This window comes from Periplaneta americana, chromosome 11, assembly GCF_040183065.1.
Source record: "Periplaneta americana isolate PAMFEO1 chromosome 11, P.americana_PAMFEO1_priV1, whole genome shotgun sequence".
Taxonomy (NCBI): Eukaryota; Metazoa; Arthropoda; class Insecta; order Blattodea; family Blattidae; genus Periplaneta; species Periplaneta americana.
In genome coordinates, this window is record NC_091127.1 from 133,640,503 (window position 1) to 133,662,520 (window position 22,018).

The 22,018-nt window shown below is 36.2% G+C and overlaps 1 protein-coding gene across 4 annotated transcripts in view; it reads left to right on the forward strand.

The window, feature by feature from the left end:
• The window catches only part of LOC138709354 (nose resistant to fluoxetine protein 6-like), a 151,647-nt gene that overhangs the window by 19,738 nt on the left and 109,891 nt on the right, over positions 1-22,018 (forward strand). For all 4 annotated transcript variants that reach the window (XR_011334917.1, XM_069840067.1, XM_069840069.1 and 1 more), the window contains exons 2-6: positions 5,809-6,008; positions 7,852-8,033; positions 11,923-11,987; positions 12,816-13,009; positions 21,286-21,449. Coding sequence is in view for 3 of the 4 variants with exons in the window: in XM_069840067.1 (XP_069696168.1) it covers positions 5,809-6,008; positions 7,852-8,033; positions 11,923-11,987; positions 12,816-13,009; positions 21,286-21,449 (805 nt within the window). In the remaining variant the exon portion in view is untranslated. The remainder of the gene's footprint in view (positions 1-5,808; positions 6,009-7,851; positions 8,034-11,922; positions 11,988-12,815; positions 13,010-21,285; positions 21,450-22,018) is intronic.

Sequence of the window (22,018 nt, forward strand, 5' to 3'; positions counted from 1 at the left end):
TTTTGCAGCATATCAATGCAGTCAGACTTTACAACGATCCCATAATATCCATGTCAACGCTTGTCGCAACTTGTCTAGTGAAATTTGGGTTCGTTTAAATAAACTTGGACTTCAAAACATCTCTTCTGATTCACTTCAAATGAAAAAATTGAGACAAGAGCTCAGGGAACGAGCATTTCAATCTTGGTGCTCTTTAAATCAGAAAGGGAAAGGCGTCATCCTATATACGGAGTTCACTCCCTCCAATAAATGGATCCGACAACCTGATCGCTTCACTAGCAGTGAATGGAGACTAGCTCTTAAAATGACAGCTAATGTCTGTCCACTGCGTGCTATACCAGGAAGGTCCCGAAACGGAAACCACTGTCGTCGTTGCATCAGTGAGATTGAAACTCTTGGCCACGTTTAGGGTGCGTGTCCTTTCAGCGAAACACTGCGGAACTCTAGACATCACAGAATCAGGTCCATGATTGCAGAAGCCTTGAGGAAGAAAGGTCTCACTGTACACGAAGAAGTCCATGGCATCTCTCAAGAGGGATCCTGTCGGCGAATTGACATGCTTGCCATTCCACCAGGCTCTACATCCGCCTACATTATCGACCCGACATTCAGGTTCGAGGCTCAGGAACAGCAGCCCGCTGAAGTCCAGGCACAAAAATGCAGAATTTATGAGCCCACAGTTCCATTCTATTTGGAGAAATATCACCTCACCTCCATTGAAGTAGTTGGGCTCATGGTTGGTGCTAGGGGCACAATATCTCACCTCTTTGTCAGTTTCTGTAAGAAGTTCAAGCTGAACAACGACTTTATTCGGGATGTTTCCCTTACTGCTATCAAAGGATCACTTGCCATTTTAAAATTCCGCCTGTACTTTGTTTCCTAACAAGGAAGAACTTTTGTTTGAATGTCTAATCCGTTTGTTTATTATGTTTAGGCCTGTTATATGTATGCTAATATCCTTCCTGTACTTAATTTCCCATTTTTGTTCATTCCCCACATTCCTATTTTATGGTTTGGTTTTGTTTTCACTCGGTGTGTTATGCTTTGTCCAATGAGGCAGTCCCGTTATTGGGAAAGCTGAAAAGTGTATTATTATTATTATTATTATTATTATTATTATTATTATTACAATATAAACCCGCAATAAGTCATTTTTAACATAAAAACTAATATTCTGAGAGACGTATACCGATTTTTTTTTAATTAAAAGATTGTTATTTCCGCAACGCATAACATACTACATTGCCAACGTGATTATACAGTTAGAATTTCACAGTAACATATTTTCGGACATGAACAACAATATTTTAGGAGACGTATGTTTTAGAATTAATAGTGTTGTTTTCAGTCGGCTTACGTACATTCACATACTAGATTAGCTATATGACAAAATTATGAACTTCAATATTCCTTTCAAGACTAATAACTCCATCGGTAAAATTCTGTTTAATAAATTTCATAATAATAATTTTGATAAATTCAGTTCATCAGGTGTACACAAATTAAATTCTCAATTTCCAGAATATAACGATACATATGTAGGTCAAACAGTCATAAATTTTAATACCAGATATAAAGAACATAGAAATATCTCACATGAAATTTCTCATTCAACTTTCAACGAACACATATATACAATAATCAACATTATTTTACAGACATTACCTCAGATATGGAAATTTTACATATTAATAGGAAAGGTAAATAATTAAATATTCTGGAGTCTATCGAAATATACAAAGACAAACTCATAAATTCTCACAATTTGAATGAAAAAGCAATTTACGAAAAAAACATCCTCTCTGACCTATATACCACTTCCGATTTGAATAGTAAAAGACTAACGCAGTATTAGTCAACCTAATTTCTGTCCTTTTCTTCATCTCAGTCAGTCTGCTTTTAAGCCAAGTAAGAACACGGTTCGAACATCTGAACCACATCGGTGAGTCATTCATCCAAGTTGCAATTTTGTCCATTCTTCTTTTATCTTTATTTTCAAATATGGCCTGTGTTAATTTTTTATGTATACACATCATAAGATTTTAACTTTTAAATTTTTTAAATGTCAATTCAATTTTCGTACTTTTATTCAATTTTATAATACATTATTACAGTTTCTTATATCATTTTTGTCATCACATACATATACAAAAATATAACACATATTGCTTATTCAGAAATCAAATATATTTTATATCTTTAATCTTTCTAGTCAATGAAAGACGTTTGTAAAGTATCATAATTTAAGATAATCTTTCTGTTTTTCCATTTATCACTTTTTAATTTTTGAAATATAACTACTGTAATTAATTAATAATTATAATTGTTTTCGTCTGCAGTCGTTGCAATTAGTCACTGAAGATGGAGAAGCATCTCCGAAGCATTTCTGACTAACATCTTCAATAAACTTATTGTATTTATGAGTGTTCATACAACTGTAACATATCAACTTTAATGTATTTTATTATACATGAATGTTTGATCGTATTTATTTCTATTTTTTTTATTAATTTAACGTACATTTGCACAATTTTAATGTAGCCTATATTTTTTTCCTGGTTAAGAAGTTTAGATGTGCAAACTTTGACACCTGTCAAAGCGTATAGATTTGTATAGAGAACATACACACATACATACCCACATTCACTTTTATATATTAAGATTTCAGTAGCAATATGGCCGGATCTGCAACGAAAGAACAGGTGACGCGCTGTGCCGTTTTATTTCGTCACATTACTTTTATTTTTCTCTCTCCTTTCCATTCTTGATATTTATTTGTAGATTTAGTTTTCCTCACTCTTCACAGATGGCTTTTATCCTTTCTCCATTTTCAGTCTTACTTTCTCTTTTAGATAACTAGTTTCTTATCTTCCATTATAGCTCAGCTATCTTTCACGCACAAGAAGCGAGTAGTGTATCACGTGATTTGGATTGGATTTATGATTCGATATTTTGGCGAGGGAGCATAACATTTTTGATTGCAGGGGAGCATGAATTTTTAGTAGGCCTAGTAGCGTCAGTCTTGTAGTATGACTCGTTGAGGAAGGACGTATCGCAGCATGGTCAGCTGCGGGGTGGATGTGTTGACGACGTAATTAGCTGGAGAGCAGCGGGCAGAGCTACGAGCAGTTACGATGTGGTAACCGTGGTTATTGGTTGTGGGAATTCGCAATTGGATCGCGAAGGTGGAAAGCTCGGGAAATACGAGCATTGAAGTTGAACGAGAATCGAACTGGGTTCGATAATCTTTACAGGCAGGAGTGCAGCCGACTTGGAGTTATAGTGAAGTGAGAAGGTAGGAAAGCGGTTGATTAAATACCGTCGGGTATTAGATATGTGCGTCTTAAGCTTCTAGCTGGGATGTGACACCAGACTAACCGAGAATCGAACGAGGACGTTTATTTTGTGCTTATAAAGGTCTTCTCTGTTTATGACCATATTTGAAAGCGAAAGTGAGAAAGCATTGTTGCGTTGACTGTGATGGCGTCACTACCAGATTGTAACAAGTTTGGTGTATGTTTACAGAGTTGGTTATGTATGAATTTTCATAACAGCAAGATATCAACAACGTGAAGTGTTTGTACGTGGTCTTCCTCAAACGGGGCTATAATAATTGTAGGGCGATTCGTAATTTAAAGTTATGCTGTGGGAGACAGGCTTAATTTTCAATATCTATTACTCATTTGTGTTGGAGAAGACAGGTGGCATTGCTAGCCCTAGTTCTGACGAAAGCCAGGTCAATGAATGAAAAGTAACAACTAATTTACTTAAAACGTAAATAATCAGTGACTGGGGTTTTAGTGTGACGACGCAGTACCGTCATTTTTACAGTTACATCATTAATAAATATTTCTTTGAGGGAATTTGACTTTGTATTATGTGTTTTTCCTCAATCACCTTGAGAAGCAGATTACCATCCCGATCATAACGTTCTATGGCAGGGTAACTCGATACTTTCAAATATTGTTTATTCACAATTTTTAACAAACTGTGAGAGTAAACAGTCCCAGGCCATTTCAGCGCTTCTGATTCGTGATTGGATGACGTTCAACTCACGTTCCTTTGCGTCTGTGGAAGCTAGATCTTCGCAATGTCGAAACAACACCGTCATGCTTTCGTTCAATTTAAAGTTAAACGTAATCGTAATCAAATACATGGAGCTTATATTTTTCAAAATTCAACTAACTTCACCGAAACGTAACGTAACGCAACGCAAACGAATGTTGATCGTAATCCTAGCCTAAAGACTTAAACCTTGGTCGACAGAAGAAGATTGCACGGATGGAGCGACGCCAATATCAGGATCTGATCAAATTCCATTCACTTTTCATGTTAAAGTAGGTGGCTGTCACGCGGTAAAATCTTATTTAGGTCTTTTAGTCTTATCAGAAAATATACAATTTCTATTTTCACCCGACCTTGAATATATCATACTGTTTTCTAGCAAAATACCGTTACTAAGACTAGTCAACCTATCAGACAATTTTCGATAAATGTAAGGCATAGGATACATTAGAAGGTCTTTAATATTGTCAATGTAATACTGTTTTGAGCCAACTGTGGGTTCCTACCACCACGACATCGAGCGTGCTCAAGTTGCGGATAAAGGAGACTGTATCCAGATATGGAGGGTGGCTAAGAAGGTATGGAATAAACATTCGCAGACAGCCGATATGGGTGGTCCTCCAGCTTGAGGGTTGGGCAAAGGGGTAACAACTCACCATCGTAAAAAAGAGCTTGTTACGAATCCCTGACATAAGAAAACTGACAGGGAAAACACGGGAACTCTACTTGAAGCAAGTACCTAATGAGATAGGTTTGGTAGTAAATCCCGAAAAGACGAAGTGACCAGAACATAGTACGAAAAAAAATATTGGAAGTTTATTTTTTCAAAAGGTTAAAAAAGTAAAATATATTGGAGCAATAATAACACATATAAATGATATACAGGAGAAAATGAAACACAGAATACATATGGAAAATGCCTGCTATTATTAGGTTGAAAAGCTTTTGTCGTATAGTCTGCTTAAAAAAACGGAAAGGTAGAATTTATAAAATAGTTAAATTACCGGTTGTTCTGTATGATTGTGAAACTTGGACTCTGAATTTGAAAGAGGAACAGAGGTTAAGGGTATTCGATAATAAGGTGCTAGGAATATATTTGGGACTAAAAGGGATGAAATTAAAGAAGAACGTTACACAATGCAGAACTGCAAGGGTTGTATTCATCATCTAACATGAGCTGCTACCAAGAAGTCAAAAGGAGAATAGCAATGGCAAAGGAAGCTTTTAATAGAAACAGAAGCATCTTCTGTCGACCTATGGAGAAAGAACTCAGGACGAGACTAGTGAAGTCCTTTGTGTGGAGTGTAGCATTGTATGGGGCAGAAACATTGGCATTACAACGAAATAAAGAGAAGCGAATAGAAGCATTTGAAATGTGGAGAAGAATGGAGCGTGTGAAGTGGGACAGACAGAATAAGAAACGAAACTGTGTTGGAAAGAGTAGATGAAGAATGAATGATGCTGCAGCTGATGAAAAAGAGGATAAGGAATTGGCTGGGTCACGTGTATAGTTTATATTACTTGCTACATGCTCCCATGGAATTACGGTAATAACTTCATTTTAACCCTTGCTTGCTACGGTTCTAGTAAATGGCGCTTGGCCCGCTATGGTTCTGAACACTTCAATTATAACTTACTTGTCTCCTCCTTTGCCGCCAATTTTTACTCCTCCTGTGAGACATTATGGAACGAAGATTAGTTCCATGATCGTTCATGTGCTAATTAATATTGTTCTTGTTCCAGTGTTTGACTCAAACGCCAGATTGCCTGCGGGTCTGTTGGTGGGGAATTTGGCGTTCTTTGGGAACTACGACGAGTGCGTGGATGTGGCGGACATACACACAGACATGGCGCCGTTCAGCGGCAAGTACTGCCTCGTGACTCTCACCTGGATTAACGACACGTTCATCTTTCCCAATGAAATGTTCAACGACGTCAGGCTGGTAAATAAACTCATATCGTCGTTGTTCCTGCAATAACTCCTATGTGCAAAATATAAAATTTTTCATTAGGAAGAAAAAACACATTTATTCATTCTATGGCAGTAGTACATAGGAGATTGTGAATTCTTAGATGTTAGAAAGAAAGAAATATAATTACATATAGGACATTTTATTTGCTCTATCACTATTTAACTTATTTAATAGAGCAAAAATCTGAAAATTAAAAATAAGTCACATAGGAGTTATTGCAGGAACAACGACGATATATAGGAATCATATTTATAAGTTTTACCTATTTTTTTCCTTACTTCTAAACTCATAATTTCTTAGATGATTTTCCTGGGTTAGAATTAGATGACAGCAGTGCTAATTCAAATAATGTGCGCGAAAATTCCTTTCAGGGTTCAAAGAAAGGCATTGCGTTTCGTAAATGTAGTGTTAAATACCGTATTTGAAATATGATTCACGTAGCATGGAGATGAATATAAACAAAATCCCGAGTGTCTTATATGCGGAAATGTTTTGTCAAATCATTCGATGATGCCGAATAAACTAAAAAGACATTTAAAACTCCCGTTTTTAAACGTCATACTTGTGTGAATCTGCATTTTCTACCATGAAAATAGTGAATTCGAAACAAAGGAAGAGACTGCTGCATCTTGAAGATGATTTACGTATCCCGTCAACCATAAGGTCACGTAGGCCTATAGATAAATTCTGTGCTACCCACCAAGAGCAGACTTCAAGTTAATTAAAATAGGCGAGTTCTCAAAAACTATAGTAAAAATCTTAGATCGGACTTCCAACATAGATAGGTTGAGATTTTTGACATATACGTTTGCTTTTTTTTCTAATTCCACTCAAGTTACTATGTTTCCTTTTAGAATTTTCGATTGCGTGTTAACATCGACCTATCTACAACAATGCATGTCCTACACTATATAGAAGTTATCAGTGCTTTTTTCCTGGAGGAACTCGTTGCAATGGCGTTCCGGCACTTTTTCTTGCATTTTTCATTATGCAGCGAAATAGCTATGTGTGAATTATGTTTTAATATAAATATTCTTGAATTCTGCTTAGACCTTGAAGTGTTAGTTGGACAAAAAGAAGATAAAAAACGACAAAATTCCAGTGGAGTGAACAGTAATCATCTCCCCGTCCGCTATAGAATATTCCACACAGAGTTACACCACCTCTTTCTCCAGAAGAAAATCACTGGTTGTTGTTATTACTGTATATTACTATTAATAAAAACAAATAAGTGTGTCGCGATATCGTGGGCGTTCAGTAAAGTGTGTCGTAAGTCAAAAAAATGTTGGGAACCACTGAGCTAACCTGATGTATCATTTCCAAAATTGGCGAACAAAGGACATTTTTAAAGCGTCCGCCTTAGACCAGTTGCTTTCACTGAAGCTCAAAAGCCTGGTCCACTCTGAAATTAAATTTCTGGATTACCTCCTTCATAGAACAGTTGTTTCCATTAGAATTAATGAGCCTCTTCTGCCCGGCCTTTTGGTCACACCCTGTATGTCTGAATAACTTTTTTCGAAAATTGGTGTCATACTGTATGGTTTATCTCCAACAGCTTTCGTATAAAACTTATATTTTTGTTTTTGGAAAATCAAAATTTAAGAAGTTATTAGCAATATTTCATACTTGCTGTTCACCAAGTGTGAAAAATCAGTCGATGTTATTTTCTGTATAATATACATGGAATTTTTTAGAAAGAGCAATTAAAGATTTCTCGGACTTTTATGTGCAGTCCTACCCTCCCAAAACTTCAAAGACGTCGGCACATTAAGTATATGTAACTGCACCAACATCTGTGTTGCATGTGACGTAGCCGGGGTCTCCGAGGACGCTCAGTCTTCGGTGGGGATTCTGCATTCCCTCAACGTGCGGCGTTCAAGACCTGGTGCCCGGACTGCAGGAGCATTTCGACCGAGACGTCGTTGTCACCCTCAAGGACACGCACTGCCATACTAAGGACGAGAAGATCTACACGTCCTTGGACTATGTGGCGATGTAAGTTAAAAACCACCAGCAACAGATTTGAACTCCCTTTTTTAAACATCCTACATCGTTAGACAAGTGATCCTAGTATTACAGAATATGAGAACAGATCAGAGCAATATATTGCTCAGGAAAGAAATTTCTTTTCTCTATTACAGTTGCTCTTAACTTCCATATAAAATCCTGGACTCAAAATAAAATATTACATTACAAGCATTTTCATAATAGCTTGAAATAGTAGCAAATCCAGTTTCATATCCATCTACCCAGACTCGATCTTCAGCAAGAAGTGGAAGTTCATCTAACAAGCAAACGTTCTGATGAGGGCACAAAAAAAAGTTATTTTTTTTTTCTTCCACCATGTTAATAATGTCAAAAGATGTGCTTATACAAATTTTGGCCACTCGACCGCAATTACGAGGGCCGTAAAAAATAAGTTGGCCAGGAGCCGCTAACAGAAAAAAAAAACACAATTTTATTGGAGGAACGGACGCAGCAATTGTTCAGCTATTTTTCCACATATTTTCCACTGGAATTGAGACATTTCTCATATCATGGGATCGACAGAGAGAGGTGCAGACGTAGTCAAACGCTGGTTCCGATCTGAGGTGGCTGACTTCTGTGACACAAAAATTGATCCTATGGTATGAAAAATGAAGAGGCCACTGCAATTATGATGATCTTGTCGAAAATGAACCAAGGCTGTCAATGCATAGCTTAAGATATCTAGAATATACAGAGAGAGTTATATGGCATTAACACTGATAGTCATTGTCCAGTAACGATCGGAAAATCACAGTTAAGCTTTGAGCGCTAAGGATTTCAAACTTTCAATTGCTTCTCCTGAAAAATGTATTGAGAATTACATCCATCATTCTTGCAGTGGACTCTTCAAATGCCTCAATTCCAGTGGCTGATATGTTGACAAATAGCGCAAAAATTGCTGTACCTGTTTCAATAAATATTTCTATGCAATTGTGCCTTTATCTATAAACGGTCCCAGGGAAAAACACTTTCTGTAAGGCCTCGTAATTGCGGTCGAGTGGTCAAAATTTGTATAAGCAGTTCTTTTGACATGTGTTTACAGAATTTGCGACATGTTATTAACACGACCAAAGAATTTCGCTCTGATTTTTTTTTAATCTCAAAATAGTGAGGATGAAATGTGTAAAAATGCACAGTAGGTCATTCAAATTGGATTTGGAAGTTTTAATAATATTCATTACGACAATCAATACTGATAGAACTTCTTATTTTAATATTTACAATTCATATTGAATAGTTCAGATAAATCTTTGTTAATATTCAAATAATTATTTGTTAATTATTTGTTTAATTTCCGTCAATGATTTGCCGTATTGATAACACAAAGTAAAAGCTTTGATTATTATATATTATACATATTTGTAACATTAATCTTTTCACCGTGCTTTTTTTGGCTTCATCAGATATGAAGGTATGAATCAAAGAGCTGCAAAATAGAGCTCACAACTTATTTAGATTCGACCGGATAGAGAACATCCGTCAAGATCGGCAACCGACAGAACATTCGATTTTCAACAGGTAACGCCTTATGTTTTGTAGGTAGACAGAACACCAGGCCCACTTCATCAAACATGAAACCGACATTTTCTGAGTACACAAACGGAGTAACAATTGAAGAAAATTTACTTTGTCTTATTAAAAAATGTGTTTGCTAATATAGGTCTACAATTATTGATTGGACACTTTAATACATTTACAATTAATACATAAATGAACAAATGGACACTGGTAACAACAAAGGAAGTAAGAGTAATGCAGATAATGAAATCTGGTGCGTAAAGAAATGCAAGAATTAAATAAATCACAATTACTTACTAAAGAGAAGAGCAAATAAGTACATGGGCCTACATTCTAGTGTAATATTTATATTTTAAACTCAAAATGCATACCTCTAAAACAGTAGTTTTTAATATATAATGCCTTTTAATTACTCTAAAGAGCTGCATTATTATTTCATTTATAAATCATTTTTAAGAAGATAGTGTTATTAAGAAAAAGAAAAGTACTCCGAAGCTCAAATGCTTGTACTTTCACGTAGCATGTTCTTCCCCTTGAAGGTACCCAACTGTAATACCTGGATTGGATGAGTGAATTAATCAAAGAATCTGCGAAAGAACCAACTAATTAATTAATCATTCAGTGATGAAAGAATGAATGGATGAATCAATCAATCCATATGTGAATGAATCAATGAATCGATGTATGAATGAATCAATGAGTCGATGGATGGATGAATGAATGAATGATGGATGAATCGATGGATGGTTGATTGATTGAATGTACTGAGAGAGGAAGAATTATCAATTAAATGGTAGGCCTACACGATGATAAATGTTTCCCTGCAAAGGGTTTTGTAACTCTTGCATGGCTCAATGTGGTCTGCTTATGCCGTCCACCCACAAAGAATGAGAAACAACTCGAATATTTGATAAACCGACTCTGAGCCACTCCGAGCCATTCCGAGAGATGAGAGATAGCTTTGCATACTGGCTATAGCGCCAGGCGTTCAATAACAATATATAATTTTTATTTTTCGTAACCGGTTGTGAACGTCTCTAGTATGAATATTAGGTATAAAATCAGAAAATTAACTGAGCTCTCAACAAAACATACAAGCATTTTTCGTTCCCGCGCATTTTTCCGAATCCAATCACCCGAATCAAATACCCTGAATGTATAGCTCTACATACTCAAAAGACTCGAAAAATTTTCCCCGAATCCAAAATCCCATGGAATACAAAGTCCCAAGAGCACCATGAATTGATGCTGTAGCTAGGCTACGAAGGTTCAATTAGTGAAAACTAAGCTGAAACGTATAGGAAGTGATTACCTAACTTACTCCGCCAAACATGCTAAATAATGAACTTCCTATGGTTTCTCCGTCATGCGTACTGTTACCAGAACGTGAGAGTCTGAAGATAATGTTGAAGAGACAGAAAAGGCGAGACGAATCAACCAATCCTCATTCTTTAAATATTCTAGTGATATTTAACAAATTTTTATCTTTTTCTTCTTCACATATCCCGATAATGGTATATCTATAATGTGATAAATTGAGCTACATATATAATCATAATTTTCCTTACTGTGTGTACCTTAAAATATTGTGTTCATTGCATCCTTTGTATTTTACTATTTCATTTATTATTATTATTATTATTATTATTATGATTATTATTATTATGATTATTATTATTTTGTATTTTATACTGCGCATGTCTCATTTATTTATTTTTCCTTTCTTTCTATATAGTATGTCTGATTTCTATTGGCTTGCTGTTTACATTATATTATGATTAACTACTTCAGTTTTGTGTGTAAAATTGTAGTGTATTTTACTTTGTAAATTTGTAGTGCTTTTTGTATCGCAGTTTTACTCCTGGTTGAGTGTTAGAGAAGGCCGTATGGCCTTAACTCTGCGAGACTAAATAAACCGTTGCCATTACTATAAATATTATTATTATTATTATTACTATTATTATTATTATTACTATTATTATTACATAATGATTACAAAATGATATAAGGCTTAGAAGATACACTTAATGAATATGCAAGTGGTAAGTGAACTAAATTACAAATTACAAGAATTACAAATTCAAACGCAAATCATAACTAATAATTATACAACAACGAGGAAAATTACATGCACACAAAGGAGAATTAAACATGAATGACTAAGAAATATTGGCTTCGGGTAGACCTACTCTTTATGTCCGGGAATCAGAATTTTTGTTATTAAGCCAAATTCCTACAGTAGATAACGAGTGCTAAAAAAAAACAAAGAAAATTAGTAGGGACAACTGTTTTTTAACCTGAGTGAGTGATATATTATTGATGGTCTCTTTTGTGTCAGTGCCGTGTTCTCCGCATTTGGCATTATGGTGGTCCTAAGCACGACCTACGACATAATGAATAAAGGTAAAGTACAAATAAACTTCATTCATTCATTCATTCCTCATATGATCCATGTATATTAATGTCGTCTATCATCTGATAGCTTCTTCTACCCCGAACTCTTTTCCCGTTCCCCTTCCAGTGCATTCTTCAGTAGGCAGTTTCTTCTCAACCAGTGACCCAACCAATTCCTTTTCCTCTTTCTGATCAGTTTCAGCATCATTCTTCCTTCACCCACTCTTTCCAACAAAGCTTCATTTCTTACGTCTGACACTCCATTTCGAGAGGTACCTGAGATCAAAACCCGTGGCCGGCCATTCTGATTGATCAGAATAAACTTAAATATTATACAATTATCAAATTATTTCAGTCACTGACACATAAAACACAGTACTTTTCTTCTTTCGCTCTCTCTCTCTCTCTCTTTCTCTCTCTCCTTCGCACTTTCTCTCTTCCCTCCTTACATTTCCTTTATCTTTTTCGTCTTTCATCCTTTTACCTTTCCCTCTTTCTTCCCCAACTCTTTTCGTAGCTTTCTTTTTGCTTTAAACTTTTCTCTTTTCATTCGTTCACTTTTCTTATCTATTGATATCACTCTGCAGGGCCGGCCTGGGTGGCGCAGGTGGTAGAGGTGGCCTACTGACCTTCTGCGCCCGAGGTTGAGGGTTCGATCCCGGACCAGATCAATGATATTTAAGTGTGCATATATGCGACAGGATCATGTCAGTAAGTTTACTGGCATGTAAAAGAACTCTTGTGGGACATATTTGGGCACAGGGGTGATGCTGACATAACCTCGGCAGTTGCAAGCGTCGTCAAATATAAAATAATTTACATTTACACACTTTGCAGGAGCGCGCCGAGAGATCTTGCTCTCATTCTCTCTGCGTCGCCATGGTACCAATCTAATGAGAGCCGATACATCCAGCGACTCGCTGCCCGCGTTGCACGGCGTGCGGAGCTTGAGCATGTTCTGGATCGTACTGGGGCATCAGTACCAAATCAACACGGGCGGGATAGTTATCAACAAAATATTCGTTACCAGCGTGAGTATCCCTCACTTATCTAAATTTAAACTTGTTCTATGAACATCATTCTTCAATGAAAATTTACACACCATATTATCACAGTCTAGGATATACAGTCACGAAGCTTAATACTTATTAAATGTGCAAACATAAACAGTTGAAATATGCATCCATAAATAGTTGCTCACCACCAGGATCGCTACTATCCCCTCATCACAGAGACTTTCCCTAGCAGAACATAAAATGTATTGTATTTTCGATATCGTGTTCTATTGAAAAAATTAACACCTTCTTTCCACTATTGAAATATGAAATACATAAGGTTTTTCTTACAATTTATAGTACTACAAACGTCTCCTTGTCCCATATTATTATTCAAATTATTGTATTTTAGCCATTTACAGTTATTACAACCGATAACGAACATTTCACATTTTACATAGCTTTTCACAAAAATGCGAAATACGACACAGTCAATGCTTTTTCGATCTAGGCCGTAATGTTTGTTGGAGCTCAGTGAAATATTATGTTATAACTTTATTGCTTATCATTGCTAAGCTTTATTTAGTGTAATGTGTTATAAGTTCCGTTTACTTCTTGTTGCATAATATGTTGAAGAAATAATTACAAAACTTTGTTATTTTAATGTGAAGAGAATTTTACATGTTAACATAATCTGTTCGCGTCAACATTTCAAGTTTAGAATGGAAGCTATTTTGAGGCTTAATAAAAAAGAATTTATATCGTGATTTCAATTTAGCACATCTACCTTCCTTAATTTTAGACAAAACATTTACCATACCACTCCTATGAAATTAGTGTACGTACGATTGTCTTACGGTACTTCATCTCTTAAGTAGTAGACAAATAAATAATTCAGTACTCAATTTTAGTATTAAAATACAGACAAATTGAATGTCCGGGGTATCATACCTGACATTATGCTTAATTATAATAAATGATTGCGAATTTAGGAATATAAGTTAAATATAGTAAACATAATCTATAATTTTCATATGAATGGCAAAGGATTGGCGATCACTAAATTTTGACAGAAAGGGGCACCTGGTACAGTAAACATAACCTATAATTTGAACATATCTAAATATCCCTGCGGTGCAATTGAACATTATTGAATCGTGCATAAATGAATGTACAAGAATTTCGAAATATTTCATCGAAATAAACGCAGGTATTACACATACGAACAACGTAATTTTCACATCATAAATAATATTACATCTTAACTCGCAAGTAAATTATGGCTGAAGTGTCTCATAATCAATTTTTTTAAATTTTATTAATGGAATTACACCATATTTTAGAGAAATATATGCTACTGTTTATGCATTCGAACTAATTTATATGCTTGAAACGCCGCCCTTCGTGATCGGGTTAAGCGAGTTACATGGTCTGCCTTACGGCCTGTATTAGATCATGATGACTGTGGCACAGTCTATTGTTCCTAGTACTCACAGCGCTCCAAGCGGCTAGCAACTATCGCGAGATTTGCAAAAAATCATACCAAGCTTCGTGACTGTATATAGTAGACTGTGATATTATGACAGTGACGTCAACGAGAGCGCAAGCATGCCCCATCGCCCGTATGCGCTGTTCAGAGCACGTACGGAACGCAGGTACAGGTCACTGATGAACTCACGGGTTGTATAGTACATTACACATTGAGGAAGAAGACGTTCAGTAAGTTTTAGGCTGACTGGATTCCTGACTTCTTGTGAGTAAGAGGCGAAAATGTTTTTTGTCTGATATATGGAAAACATTTAGTTACGAAGAGGAGCAATGTGAAACGCCTGAAATTATTAATTGATATACATAATGATGTATTGAAATTTTGTTGTTTTATTGACATTAAATAGTAATAAATATATGTTTAGATGTACTGTAGAGATTCTTCCTCACTGCATTGCATTTAAGTTTACAGAATAAAGAAAAAAGTATGGATGCTAATAGCATAGACTCGTTATGAATTCTGTCTAAAAAAAATTGTGAAGATATGTCGTCCATAGATTTTCAATTCTTACCATTTTGATGTCCAGTTGAGCCAAGGAAAAGTTCTCTCCAGGTTCTTTGAATTGCGTGAAGAGAGTCAAGTTGGAAGTTCGCTTTGCCTGGAAATATATTCAGGATACGAATATTTTCGGCGCAAATTATTTCTATATTTGGCAGTAAGCATATAGTCTATGTGAGCAATTTTTCTCACTTAAGAACCTCACAAAACTAAGACTAATATCTTTGAATTGCGTGAAGAGAGTCAAGTTGGAATTTCGCTTTGCCTGGAAATATATTCAGGTTACGAATATTTGCGGCGCAAATTATTTCTATATTTGGCAGTAAGCATATAGTCTATGTGAGCAATTTTTCTCACTTAAGAACCTCACAAAACTAAGACTAATATCTAGATTGTCAGAAGATAATAAGCGTGCTATGATACGGCATGCTGCAGGAAACGTAATTTCGCCGTACATAAGAAGGTTAGTTTCGACAAAAACAAGAAAAAACACTTCTGTGTTAGACGAGAAGTCAGAAATTTAAATTTCTTTATTGAAATGTGCTGTTCATATAATAGGTATGCACAATGTCCTGTAATTTCTTTCACTTTTGTATTGGTAAGTTTAAAACAGGAAAACAGTGTTTTTATACTTGTTGGAATATTAAATAATTATATTCTAGCTACTATCTGAAACTATATGTTAAGAAGAAGCTATGTTTATTATTTATTGCAGCCTACTATTTTATAATTTAATTTATTAGAGAAGTACACTCTACAAAACATGTTCTGATTTGTTGTTGTCTTGTATGAATGTAACACGCTATCTATTATTAAAAACAGTTTAATTCATCTTGCAGTGACAGGCCAATAGAGTTCACTTTGCTCACCCCTTCTTATTCTCTGTTGCTTCCTGCAGAATAGATTCATTGCAAGCAGTGAGCACTTGATCGCAAGCAGAACCGTCCAAGTGCTCTTGACCTTGATATCGCTGCCATATGACTTCACATTTCCCAAGTGTTTAAATACATTCGTTTTGTTTCTATAAAATCAGAGCATACCAGTACCATTGTCGTCGCAACAAATTTCATGATCTCAACAATATATGATTTTACTGTCGCAGGTGTGTAAGTCTACTATTAAAGTGTAAAACGACCTAACTTATACGCTAGGTCTATGGGCCAACTTTATCTATTTTTTTTAATCGCGGTGTATTTAACGACGCTCGCAACTGCCGAGGTTATATCAGCGTCGCCGGTGCACAGTGGGCCAGAATTCAACTCTAGCAGGAAAATATTGAATTTTTTAACCTTTTAAATGACATTTTCTCGCTATGTAGTCTCGAAGTACTAACACTGATCTTCACAAATCTGTATCCCATCAATTTATGCTGAGCGGAATGCCAACAGGGCTGGCTGTTAAAAGTCGCCAAGTGTAGGAACCCGAGCGCTGTGCGCCAGACTGTTATGGCGGTAGTGATGTGAGGGTAATCTGTGTCTTGTTGATGTGGAGAAAAATGTCTTTCTGTGATGGAAGTGTTAACAGTAGGTTTGTACTTTCTATTTCCATTATTCATACTTTAATTGTTTACGGGAAATATTATCATGGATGCGTTAAACATGGCTTTAAAATATTGCGGAATTATGTCTTTATTTCATTTTAAATTAGAGATATAAAAAATGTTGCACCAGGTGTCACCTTAAAATCTGCATCATATAGGGTGCGGCAAAATCTCCTCCCTAATTTAAAGTTTAAATAAAAAAACAGATGGATCAAAATAAGGAAATTTTATTAATATGAATGGTATCTTAACAGTGGGAATTTTTCATTTTTTGAATAACGTGTCTCTTAAGTGGTGTCCTTCACTATCAATGCATTGCTGAATGCGAGTATGGAAATTCTGCATCACTGTAACTAGCGTTTCTTTAGGAATAAGTAAAATTTCTTCCTGTATTGCATTTCTTATGTCTCGCAAAGTCCTCGGCCGATGTTTGAACACCTCAGCCTTAAGATGCCACACAGAAAAAATCGCCGAGTGCAAGGTCTGGTGATCGTGATGGCTAGGGAACGTTGCCACGTGAAGAAGAAAAAAAGCGTCTGGGAAACATGTCTCAGGACTTGGAGAGAAATCTGAGCTGTGAGAGAGGAGGCTCCATCCTGCTGAAACCACACCTGGTTAATTTGCAGGGAATTGAGCCTTCGTGTCGAAAAATTGTTGATCATAAAAGTGTACCGCTGAGAGTGTTACAGTAGCACCATCCTCTTAAAAAAAGTAAGGACCAAGTATCCTGAGTCTTACAGTCGCGCACCATATAGTGACCCGGTCCTTATGTAGAGATTTTTAATGAGGTTCATGAGGGTCCTGTCCACTTCAATATCGGTAATTTTGATTATTCACGCATCCCGATAAGTGAAAATGTGCTTCATTACTAAAAAGAACCACAGCATCTTCAGGCATATTTTGAAGGATATCTGCACATGACCTCACACTTATCATAATCACGTTCAAACAATTCTTGAACAACGACCATCTTGTAGGGATGAAATCACAAGTTATGGTGTAAAATTTGACGCACACTCCGATCAGATACCTGAAGAGCTCTAGCGTGTTTTCGAGCAGATCTCTTTGGAGTCTGCTGAAATGAACGCCTTACTGCATTAATGTTTTCTGGAGTTCGAACGCTGCGTGGCCTTCCTCCTCCCTTTTTAATCATGTCACCACTTGGTCTAAAGTTTGATACCTATATGTTAATGCTTTTCCGATCTGGAACTGCACCAAGAGGGGGAATCTGGAAGCGTCTTCGAAAAACACGCTGGGCAGCGACAACGGAATTACCACTTACCAGAAACGATACCACAGCGTAAGCACGTTCTTCATCCGTCCACTGCATAGTTGGAATTCGTTACAGATTAAAATTTACACTAATTGAATGTCAATTCCGTGAATTCAATGTCCTATTCAATTCCTGTTGTTTTGCACATGTCTTTTGATATCGCTAAGACAACGCATGTAAACCTAAATTTCCCACTGTTTAGATACCATTCATATTGATACAGTTTCCTTATTTTGATCCATCTATATTCTATTTAAACTTTAAATTAGGGTGAGGATTTTGCCGCATTCTTTATTATAAAGCAATGCTTCCAGTTTATTACAAAAATTCAGATTTGCTTGCGTTTGCTTGCATTTTTTTATATTTGCGTTTTTCTATTTCAGGGGTAGATACCCATATCCAGTCCACTGTGACTCGAATGGACTTATACGAGGTGTTGGACTACTGAAAAAGGGTCTACTTATACTCTCACTGATTTCGTAGTGACAAAATTAGAATGACAACATTGTTCCAAGGATATTATACGGTGTGTCGAAAAAGTTGTGCCCACATTTAGAAGTAATTTAGAAAAACGTTTGAAACAGTGCTCCAGGCAAAAGGGCAGGTTTTTGCGTAAAGATTCGGAATGGTTAGTAGAATCAATGGACCACATGGCTCCTTCTCCCTTTCCTCTACTTTTTCCATATGCCGGCCGATTACTCCAGATTCTTTCTTCTCTCTATTAATACATTATTGTCAATATTTTAGTAAAATCTGAAACTTCTAACAGGGAAAGTAAATATACTATAAATTCACAGGGCTAATGGCTTCAAAGCTGAGTACCTGGTCCAAATAAAGCGCACTGGTACAAAACTTAACATGGAGGCATGAGATAATTACTCTGCTTGCCATTGAAATTTCGCGCCAATTAAAAAAAAAAAGATATCAAATTTCCTGAAAGACTTCTACAATAAATAAAAACTCTCAAAAACGTCCAAGGACTTAATTCCACGCGTTTCAGGAGTAGACCTCAAAAACTGTTTGAAGAAAGTGACGTAAAAACAAGAATTAAACATGTAGGCTACGGTCTCTGAAAAAACAGCTTTCTTAAAGTGAAGTAGTTCTAGCTACTCAATTGTATTTGCGGGGTTCAGGGAAAAGAGATGCAGCATACATTCTACAACAAATCAAACAAATTACTCCAAAAAGAGCATCAAAGTATAAGATAGCCTGTAATATATCTCCAACTTTATCAAGACCATATACACCAGACAAAGCATTACAGTTTTAATAGACAACGTCACCAATGTAAATACATTGGGCAGTGTTACCTACAGGTATGCCCAAAAATCTAGACATTAAGTACTGTAAAGACCATTCAAGAAAATTTTCACGAATTCAAACAATATAGGATATCTTAAATGATTTTCTTGTAACTCCTGATCCTAGCATATCAAGTATTTATCCGTGTTAAGAAAATAAGAATAATTCCTTTCCTGCTGAAGTGAGACAAATGTTGAAGGAGCCTCATACTTATTGTACAAGTGAAGACGTGCGCGTGACAAGAAGGAAGGATGATGGAGCGGACGAAGGGCAGCAGCAGCTGGAAGAGGAGGACGAGAGGAGGAGGAGGAGGAGGAGGAGGAAGGAAGATAAGGAGGACGATGATACAGACGATGACTTCTCCTATTAGAGAATATTGGAAACTATGAGTTCAGGAAAAGAACAAGTGATATAATTGAGTACCTAGTAGGCTCCATGAAAGTAGTCATTCAAAATGGTACTCATAGCTCATTATTACGGATAACATCCCATACTGGCTTATTGTTATTCCATAAGCTCTTAGAAATCATTATTTAGTAAAACAGAATCATTTAAAATTATATTCCATTCTTATTTAATTTTTTCCCGCTAGATTTGAATTCTGGCCTACTGAGGCGGTGTGCAGTTCTTTTACATGCCAGTGAATCTACTGACATGAGCCTGTCGCATTTAAGCACACTTCAATGCCATCGACCTGGCCCGGTATCGAACCCGCAACCTCGAGCGCAGAAGGCCAGCGTTATACCGACTACGCTACCCAGGTTGACTCTACCTTTATCTATCACTACTGCCACTTCAAATAGAAATACTGTACCACTATGTGACTCCAAAATTAATTTAAATATTCTCAATGCCTTAGTACTGAAATTATTAAGCATGTTGCTAACTTACGAGACCGACATTTCAAGTCCACGAGATTGTTAATGCCAAAGCAATTTTGAAGCGGGCTTCTTAAGGAGCGTCTCCACTATTAAACATTTAGCAACAACATATTAAATATAACATGCTGAATTTAACTTGTATATGGACATTTCAAGTCTCAATTGACTTAACATGTTAACTAAGTACATTGAATTTAACACTTTCAACATGTTGGCGTGTTTTCCAGCAGATATGGAAAACATGTCAAGTCTATTCATTTGCTCGTGCAGCGTCGATACAGTTCGGCAAAGTTTTTAGAGTTTCCATAGCCACAACTATAAATTCCGATTTTGTGGCGCGTATCTTGATCATTTTCATACTATCATTGGTCCTTGGTGTTGGCTGTAAGTTGTTCAAAATAATGGAGTGGACGAAAGAAAATACATAGAATAAAATTAATGCACTGATGGAAAGGCCTTGTTTGTGGGATTTGTCTGCAAAAGAATACACGGGCAAAACTAAGAAGTCGACTGTTTTAGAGAACTAGAATTATTATTTAACTGTTCTTGAGAATACAGTAGAGAGTTTTCGCACTCTCATCGTACGCTAAACGTTAATGCTATGTTGACGTCAGTAATGGTCGTATTTGGTGATGTATGTTAACGTTCGTAAAACTTCGGAAAGAATAATTATACGATATTACCCACGCCTTTAACATCTATAATGTAGTAGGTCCTATGATAATCAATCGTGCTGTAATTTTTTAATTAAGATGAAATGGCTGCTCTTAAATTGTGTTTTTCTTTGATGTAACAGGAAGTATTTTTGCAGCACTATATTAAAATCGTGTTCTGACATTCTCAGCAAGTTTTTGAATCCAAATCGATCCTGTATTCAACTTTAAGCTCGTTTAGAGTGTATCCTGCATAGTGTCTTTTACTAAGATATTGCCGCATCCACATTCTCATTTTCTTCCTTTTCAAAGCCTTGTAACAAGCAATAGAGGCAATTACAAATGTCATACCATCATCTGAGTCCATTCTCCAAGGTTTGAAAATAAAACACTATTTATATTAAAATCTCATACACTGTTTATGGTGGACTACGCAAAGAAAGTCAAGTTTAACATGTTTAACAGTGTGGACAAAGTGTTAAATGAAATTAGCATTAACATATTCAATCAACATGTAGGGATGTTAACGGTAAACAATTTAACGTTTAACATGTTGTTGTTAAATGTTCAATAGTGGAGACGAGTCTTTATAGAATAACTCATCATGTCTTTGCAGTATTTGAGGAGCTGGGAGAGGATGCCCTTAGTGAACTTCCTCATGGCCGTGGACACGTTCCTGCTGCTTAGTGGCCTGCTTGTCGCATACGTCTTTCTGAAGCAGATGCGCAGACCCGACGCGCGTTTCAACATCCCGCTGCATTACCTGCACCGCTACATTAGGTACGTTCAAAGAGTTTGTAATATATAACTAGAGACACCAATGGCGCTAATGTGGTGTACAAATTTGAACCGCTGTTTGGCCGCCATTAAAGGGAGTCGATGCTTCGCCGGGAGTGCGAGCAGTTCATGCTTATTTGAGGAGTACGAATAAATATAAGTACACCTGAAGGGAAATAATGAGAAAATGGTGAAATACTGCGCCGCAAATAATTGTTCAAACATAGCATACTACTGTCGGATGCTCAGGAAAGCATGCATAACTTAATATTTGGAAAAATGTTCTAAATGCAGTTCCTCCTTTCAATGTGTTTACAGAATGTCGGAACATTTCTTGGATAACTTTTTTTTTTTCCAGAAGCATATTAATCTGGTTTATACGGTTGATTTCAACAATGTATGTAAGGGTTAGGTGCAATCATATTGCAGTAGATTATAATAGCAAAATGCATAATAAAATCCTCAGACAGTATCTGTATAAAACTGTTTATTTCAGAATAAATTACGGTAAATCATGTAATTTCCGTTTGGGACTTCTAGTTTATTCGTGAAAATATAGCTGATGTCCACAA